General features: G+C 46.4%; 1 protein-coding gene across 2 annotated transcripts; it reads left to right on the top strand.

The window, feature by feature from the left end:
• The first annotated feature begins 252 nt into the window (after positions 1-252).
• Positions 253-7933, top strand: CMTR2 (cap methyltransferase 2). 2 transcript variants are annotated; one of them, XM_071757115.1, is made up of 2 exons: positions 253-384; positions 2383-7933. In XM_071757115.1, exon 2 carries the CDS (start codon positions 2402-2404, stop codon positions 4694-4696), a length of 2295 nt encoding a protein of 764 aa, XP_071613216.1. In that variant the 5' UTR covers positions 253-384; positions 2383-2401; the 3' UTR covers positions 4697-7933. The 2 variants fall into 2 exon arrangements, with proteins under 2 accessions (XP_071613216.1, XP_071613215.1); XM_071757114.1 differs by lacking the exon at positions 253-384 and adding an exon at positions 401-772.
• Positions 7934-8411: the final 478 nt, after the last annotated feature.

The raw sequence follows: 8411 nt of genomic DNA, 5'->3' as shown, positions 1-8411 counted from the left end.
TCTGTTTTGCTTTTCCTACCTTTCCTTCCAGAGGTTGTTTTGCTCTCTACCAAGTCCGGGTGTGTTCCCAGGGATGCTGCAATGGGGAGATGCTCATTAACTGCTGTGAATATTTCAAGGTTCTTTCCTCCTACCAACCCAGCCAGGCTCCTGGGGGGTTCAGGAGGGCAGCAGAGTGGGTTTATTTATCAAGGGTTTTATTTATCAAGGGTTTTATTTATCAAGGGTTTGTGGCTTGGAGAGGCCAAAGGGAACCCCGGGGAGCAGCGCTACCGCCTCCAGAGAGGGAATGGACTCCCCTGTTCCTCTCGAACAGGTTTCTCCGGTTTCCCCCACAGAATCCTTCCTTATTTTTCTCCAATAAAACAAACCCAACCTAACCCGGTCAGTATTACCGTGTAGTAAGAGGAAGGAGATTTAACCCCTGTGTTTCCTCCCTCCTTGCGGGCTCTGCTCCCTCCCTGCACAACTCCCCCCTCCTCAGTGGAGTTTTCCGGGGAAAAACTTTAAATTTTTAGCTCCTGTGAATGAAGCGATGTGGCCTCCAGCGGGCCACCTCCCTCCTGCCCCAGCAGCCCGGGAGCCTCGTTGCTCCTCAGCAGTAACGGCGCTGAGCGACACTCCCTCCTTAAAACCCTCCATATTTATTTAAATATAATAAACACCAGTTCCCCCGGAGCGGGGGGTGGTGCCTGCGGCGCCCCGCTGAGGAGAGGGCAGGGCTGGGTAGTGAGGGGCTGGGCCTGCCCGCCGAGCTGCCGCAATCCGACGGGTAAGACGGGGGGGGGGGGATTCGCTAGGCCGCATGGAAGCCGCGGTCTCGCGTAGCTAGCGAGCGGCGCGGGGAGACGCCTCGGCTGGGCTCGTCTGTACGAGAGGCCGGGGCGGAGGGACGCTGCTAGGCCGCGCTGAACGGCGGTAGCGGGCGGGAAGGGGGAAGCGGGGTTGCCCGGGGAGCCGCGGACATGAGAGCGCCCAGCGTGTTCCCTAGGGCAGATCCCAAAGGGAATTCCTGGTGTGTGAGGAGCCGCGGGGTGGGGGGAGCAGCACAGGGGCCTCCTGCAGGCCTGGATCGAGTCCAGGCCGATGGGATTTGGAAATAACCGGGGAAAAAAAAAAAAATGAAAGAAAAGAAATCAAAGGCAGGTGGCGGCATCTCTGTTTTCTTACCGTCTTTTGGATGATAGTTTGTTCTGGGATTTTTTTTTTTTTTTCTGGAGTGAGCTGTAACCAAAGGCCGAGTTGGTATTTAAAAATGAAGCCAAAGTGGTTTTTGGGGCACGGTGCTTTGCTGTGTTCCCCTCAGCTTTCCTTTTCTCCCCAGCAGAGGATGTGTGAAAGGCGTGGATTAATTAATAAATCAACTGAAGTACAGCTGCATAAAAGAAAGTGAAAGTAAAGGTGCTAATCTGTCAAACCAACACTGAAAACTCACCTGCAATTGAATTAACCCTGTGCTGCTCAGGAGAGGTCACAGCCATGGGCCTGGGACTGTGGCCTGAGGTGCTTGGAGGGGAAGAGGAAAGCATTAAGTTTGCCATCCTGGTTGCCTCCCAAGTTTTTCAGCCCCTTGGATTTTAATGCAGTTTTTTTTCACACTAAGCTGTTCTGTAACACGTAAGCTCGTTGTCTTTTGCTTCCCAGGGGATGGGGTGGTTTGGGGAATGGTTGAAATGCCAGGCTGAGGGATTTCCTCCCTCTTGATAATTTTGATGAAATGAGTTTGCTTAAGTGAACCTCATAGTTTTGAATAGCTTGCTGGCTGATTTCTGGTTAGTGTGTGCCCAACCTCTGCCTCGTGTGCTGTGCAGAGGAGCAGATGCCAGCAGACTTGTTGTGTAGAATGCTCTGAATCCACTCAGAGCACCCCACTTTGCACTGCTTTCTTCTTTCACAACAAGCACGAGTTAGCATCGAGCACAGATGCAGAGAAACCTTTTCTCACTTCGGATTTTTTGCTGGTTTTCCACCAGGGAAAATGAGGTGTGAGGATTTGCGGTGGCCCGGCAGAGTGCTGAGCACAGAAAAGGGGTTCTGCTTGTAGGCTGGTGTTAAATCTCTCACCTTGATCTCTTATATCCAAGTGTTCAGACCCATAGAGTGAGCAGAGTATTCAGAGGTCAGTGAAGAGCCAAAGCAGCAGCTCACATCCTGTGTAAATACCCTGAAGGGTGAGATTTAACCTGAAAATCTCCTGACTTCCAAGTAGCCTTATACAGGATGGCCCTCGTTTATTTTCCTCATTTTTTGTGAATCGTTTTTTTTCATTCTGGAATACAGAGTTTAAGCAGGAGAAATGTCAATTAAAGCCCAAAAAGCTTTGCCTGTTTATGTAAGTGTAAGATTGGAGTGACACTGCTTCTCCTCCCTGCTCTCCTCCAGGCTGTGAATCAATCCAAGAATGAGCAAATATAAGAAGCCTGATGCTGACAAGGCTACAAACCTTGAAGGGTTCAGTCCTGAAATTCTCTCAGAAATTGAGCAGCTCTTTGCAAAGAAGTTCACTTACACCAAGCCAGAGAATGGTGAGTGGCAGCTCCCAAATCCCAGCGATGCTTTTACATCCGATCATAAGGAATTCAACTCCCTCCTGGCTCTGAAGGACTCCATGAACGAAGTGAAGAATCAGCTGAGTGACAAGAATTTGGATGAATGGCACCAGCACACCTCGCTCACCAATAAAGCTGGGAAAATAATTCCTCACGTGAAGAAATCTCTGAATGCTGAGCTCTGCACCCAGGCCTGGTGCAAGTTTCACGAGATCCTCTGCGGCTTCCCTCTTCTCCCTGAAGAAGCTCTGCAGGATGGAGAACTGAATTCTGTCCACCTCTGTGAAGCCCCTGGAGCTTTTATAGCCAGCCTGAATCACTTCTTGAAATCCCACCAGGTCCCTTGTGACTGGAATTGGGTCGCTAATACCCTAAACCCCTACCACGAAGCAAACGACACCCTCACGATGATCGTGGATGACCGCCTGATAGCCAACACCTTGCCTTGGTGGTACTTTGGCCCAGACAACACTGGGGATGTGATGACACTGAAACACCTAACAGGACTTCAGAGCTTTGTCAGCAACATGACCACAGTGCACTTGGTCACTGCTGATGGCAGCTTCGACTGCCAGGGAAATCCAGGTGAGCAGGAGGCTCTTGTCTCCCCCCTTCATTACTGTGAGGCAGTCACTGCTTTAATGATCCTGGGCACTGGGGGATCCTTTGTCTTGAAGATGTTCACCCTGTTTGAACACTGTTCTACCAATCTGCTCTTTCTCCTCAACTGTGCTTTTGAGGAGGTCCATGTCTTTAAGCCAGCCACTAGCAAAGCTGGAAACTCAGAGGCTTACGTGGTTTGTCTTCGTTACATGGGCAGGGAAAGCATTCATCCTCTGCTTTCAAAGATGATGCAGAACTTTGGAGCAGAAATGGTCAAGAAAGCACTTTTCCCCCAGCATTTGCTGCCAGAATCTTTTCTGAAAATACACGAGGAGTGTTGCATGTTCTTCCACAAGTGCCAGGTGGAGACCATCTCTGAGAACATCCATCTCTTTGGGCGCATGCAAGAGGCAGAGCAGGTGAGACTGAACAAGCTGAGAGACTGTGCAGTGGAGTTCTTCATGCAAAAACTGCACATGAAACCCATTGCCAGGAATAACTGGCTTGTCAAGAAATCTCAGACTGGTTGCATCATGAATGCAAAATGGTTTGGGCAAAGAAGCAAATACTTTAGTACCTACAATGAGAGGAAGATGCTGGAAACCCTGACGTGGAAGGATAAGGTGGCAAAGGGCTATTTTAATCACTGGGCTGAAGAACATAGTTTAAATAATGCTGGTAAAATGTGCATCCTGGAGGGATTGCCTTCTAACCTGGAGTGTAGCTTGTGGTATGCTTTGGAAGGAAAAAGACTCCCAGTGGTAAAATGTTCTCCATTTTGTGATGGTCAAGTCTTGGAAAATCTTAATGAAGCTATGAATGAATTGGTTGGGGGGAGGCTGAAAAGCAGACAAATGCTGCAGACTTGTCATTCCTGTGAGGTTCTTCCTGGGGAGCTGATACTGGCAGAAGTGTCTGATCTTTCCAGGTGTCATCAGGAAATCCTAAATGAAGGGTGTGGTGACCAAGTCAGGTGCCTTGTGGTGGACTTTCCATCCCTCTCTGATACTGGAAGCCAACCCGGGCTGGAAGTACAGCTCCTGAGCTCAGCCACACTGCTGACTTTCAGCTTCTCTTTGCTTTATGATGGTGAACCAAAGTACCAGCAGCAGCTTTTGGAGTGTGTTCTGCACTCATTGACTCAGCTTACAGTGGGAGATGCCTTGATCCTGCCTATCCTCTCTTGTTTCACACGTTTCACAGCTGGCCTGGTCTTTATCCTGCACTGCTCTTTCAGATGTGTCACCTTTGCTTGCCCAACCTCCCAGGAACCTCTCAGGACTGGGGCAGCTCTGCTGTGCATTGGTTACAGAGGCCTCCCAGCTCCTGTTGTTCAGTATCTGCAGCACCTGAGTCAACTCATGAGCTCTTTGCTAGACACAGACTCTCCCCAGCAGGTTCTGCAGTTTGTGCCCATGGAGGTTCTCCTCCAAGGGAAGCTGTTGGAGTTCCTGTGGGATTTAAACACAGCCATTGCAAAGAGACAGCTCCACTTGATTGTGCAAGCCAAGCAGCAGCAGCAGACTGATGATATTTCACTTTAAAATCACTCTAGAGTTGAGCAAGTTGCTGCTGCTAGGCCGTGTTTCACAGGCAGGTAGAAGGTGGTAAAAACATTGTTAATGTGAAGGTAATGTTACTGTAAAACCCTGGTGTGAGATTGGGAGTGTTGGGAGGGTGTTTGGAACTATCAATCCCACCTGCATCTCATTAACCTGACCTGAGTGAGACTCAGAACAGGCCTGGGGGGCTTGGGAGGGACAGGGCTGGGAGTGGAGAAGCTGTTTCTCTGTCTCAGCTCTCCCTCAACAAATTTTGTTGCATGCTCCATGGGTCAGAACTGAGGCCTTGGTGGTGATGAGAGGTGCCATGGTGCTTTGTTGCCTCAGGCTGGACCCTGGAGGACTCTTGTGTGGCATTAACCCTCTTCTGTGAAGCAGAATACAGAGTTTTGCCCCACCTAGGTACTTTTCCAGGCAAAATGGGAGGTTTGGGGCAGGCTGTTCAGCAGTTGTGCAAACCTGATGCCAGGTTTGATCACAAGATGCTTCAGGGCTGAGCATCCTGTGAGCAGGCAGCTGTCAGGGTGACCAGTGTGGTAACCAGAGGTGCTCAGGAAGGATGCTTTGGTTTTAGTTTTGTTTCTGGGGAGCAGGTTTTTGGCAACTTGTTGTCTGGCTTTGCCTCCCCATCAATGAAGGGGCTGGAATAATGTTAATTTGAAGTGGCTCAGGGTCCTCCAGAGGAGTTGGAGGCTGAGTGAAGTGAAGACTTGGATCTGTCTGTGCCTGCAGCTATTAATGAGGGGACTGCAAGTATTTTTCAGGCTGTAAAACATGTTCCTGGCCCAGCTTTGTGTATCCAGAAATGCTCTGGGTACCACTGCAGGAACATAAAGCTGAAGAAATACTTGATAACTTCTTTTGGGAAAGTGCTATTAAAACTTCAGTTGGTTTCTCTTAAGGATAAAACCAACAGAATTGGTAACTGGCTGTTTCTTTAAGGGAGTAAAACTTTGTTTTCCATATTGCTCCTTTATGAGCCAAATTTTGAGGCCTAATTTGTGTATTAACATTCAGCTTTAAGTTTGTGGTTTATGTGGAAAAACCTGCTCAGGGGGAGTGTTGAAAGGAAAGGAAAAAATGCCTTTGTTCTTGTTGCTTGCAAAATCTTGCAGAAAAAGGCTGAAAGAGTGGATGTAGAAGGAAAATAGAGTCTCCTGATGAATTACCAGTCACTTTCTGGAAGCACTTCTAATTATATAACGTGGGCTCTTGAAGGATAATTGATTACCAGCAAGGGATTAAAAGCACTGCTGAAAAACTGTTTTGTCTGGAGGTGCTGCACATTTAATGGGATTTCTTGCCACATTGATCGGGGCAGAGTTGAATGCATTTAAGAAGTCATTTTTTATTTAAGAACTTGATAGGTGAATGAGTTGATGGCTCAGGTCTGGTTAATTCAGAAGATTTTTGGAAAATCTTGCCTTTTACAGTTCCCCATAAATAGAAGCTGCCTAACAAAAGCCTCTGGGGTTGGTTGTTGTCCATTTTCATTTATTGAAATGAACTTGTTTGTTTCCTGTGTGTGTGGGCTGTGTCAGAGGAAGGGAAGAAGCAGACTCCATGGTAGGAGACACACACACAGCAGTAGCTTCTCCTCTAAATAATTTTTGACCCTGTAAACCCAAGCAGGGCCACATAGGAACTTTGTGAAGGTATTAAAAAAAAAAATCCTAAAAGCCAGAATAAAGAAGAGGTGAAAAAATACTGTGGAAGAAAGACTGGATGGTGAGTGACAGCATCGAAGATCATCTGTAACAGCCTTCTGTATTTGAAATAAAAAGCAGGATAAAGGTATTGTCCATCAGACACCCCTCTGCCACTTTTCAGAGGTGATTTATGCTCCTGAAGCTCCCACTGAGCTGGAACATTTGAAGACTTCTCCTACAGCAGAGGTGAGGAGGTGTTTCAGGTGTGCTTACACTGTGATGCTCTGCCATGGAGGCATGAGGAGTGAGAGCTCATCTAGTAGGTGCTTAAGTAATTTGTTTTATTTCTCACTAAGATTACCCTAACATTTTAAATTATTATTTTGTAGGAATTTTGAGGTGTCTGACTGAGAAGATGCATTTGTTTTTTTCAAGCTTTCCTTTGTTCTGTGCATCTGATGAACCATTCAGGCTTCCTTGAGGTTTCTTCCTTGAGATCCCATCATTCCCTGGATCATCAGCCTCCCTTTTTTCATAAATTTTCAGGGGAAAACATTTTAGATGGTCATAAAGCTAGGGCTGGGTACTTCCAAGATAGGCTAGACCAAGCTGAGGGGGAAAGATAATTGAGAATTACCAAAAAAAAAAGCCCCAAACAAACTGTGCAAGGCCTTCTGTGGAAATCCTGGTCTCTGAACTGAAGGAAATCCAGTGTCCTGTGGATCCTGATGCCTGACTTCTGGAGCTTTTTTGTTTGTTGGCAGACATGGGGAGATGATAGGAGAAATGCTTTCTTGGCAGCTGATCCTTCTGTTCAAAAAGAAAGTTGTTTTTTTTTTTTTTTTTTATTGTTGTCTAAAACCAGCAAGGGTTCAGAGTTAGAAATAACAGAGTCATGAGAGTTGTTTTGTCCTGGCTGTCTTCAGACCAAAGATTTCTGAGAAAAGTGACACTGAATTTCTGCTGTGACTTCTGGAGTGTGTAAGAATGCTCAGGAAGAATGTAATAACCTTTGTGCTGAGGTTCTGATGTCTCCTGCCTTCACTGAGCCTGTCAGGTTTTGGCCAATTTGAGTTGATTTTGGGTGACACCTGGTGAAGTGTCTCAGTATCCTGGCTGCTTTTAGTTTAGTGGGGGTTTGTTGTTTGTTTTTCGTTTTTTTTTTGTTTTTTTTTTTTTTTTTTGGTTTTTTGGTTTTTTTGTTTTTTTACCTTTTCAAAGGTGAACTAGATGTTTGTTTTCATAATCAGGCTGTTCACACAATGGAAAATTGAGGGGGTGGAGGGACTCAGTTGATTATGATGTGATTGAGATGAATGCAAATGTGAAGTAAATTGAATTTTGCAGCTCTCCTGCTTCAGTTTTCCAATGAAGGACCCATCTCTAGGCCCATTGATTGCCTGTGAGCTACATTATTTTTCTGAAATTGGATCATTTTTTTTTTAAGCCAGGGTAGTGCTGTGAAATAAGTTGCATGAGAGTTGAATGAATTGGGTACTCCATTAAGTGCAAATGCTGCTGGTTTTGATTGTAAGTTGAGCTCTATTAAAGTTAAGAGACTTGCTCCTTAGTTTTATGATTTTTTTTGTGTGTGTGTGTGTTGTGCTGCTGTGCACAGATTGCATGTGTTCTTCCCACTGGCTTCCTAATTTACTTCCTACAAAATATAATGAGATTTCTAACATGAAGCCTGGTAGTCTGTTAAAGCAGTGCTAAGTGGTGTCTATTCATCTTCATTTAAGCTGCATCTATCACATTACCTGGTGTAGGATACATAGCAGAATTCATAGAATCATAGAATAGGCTGGGTTGGAAGGGACCTCAGAGATCATCGAGTCCAACCCTTGAACAACTACTGCCACAGTCACTAGGCCATGGCACTGAGTGCCATATCGAGTCGCTTTTTAAATGTCTCCAGGGACGAAGAGTCCACCACCTCCCCAGGCAGCCCGTTCCAATGGCTGATCACCCTTTCCGTGAAAAAATTCTTTCTAATGTCCAACCTAAACCTCCCCTGGCACAACTTGAGACCTCTTGTGCCCTCTTGT

The sequence above is a fragment of the Heliangelus exortis genome, chromosome 13 (assembly GCF_036169615.1).
Source record: "Heliangelus exortis chromosome 13, bHelExo1.hap1, whole genome shotgun sequence".
Taxonomy (NCBI): domain Eukaryota; kingdom Metazoa; phylum Chordata; class Aves; order Apodiformes; family Trochilidae; genus Heliangelus; species Heliangelus exortis.
The sequence above is the reverse complement of the archived record's forward strand: the minus strand, read 5'-3'. Positions and strand labels throughout refer to the sequence as shown.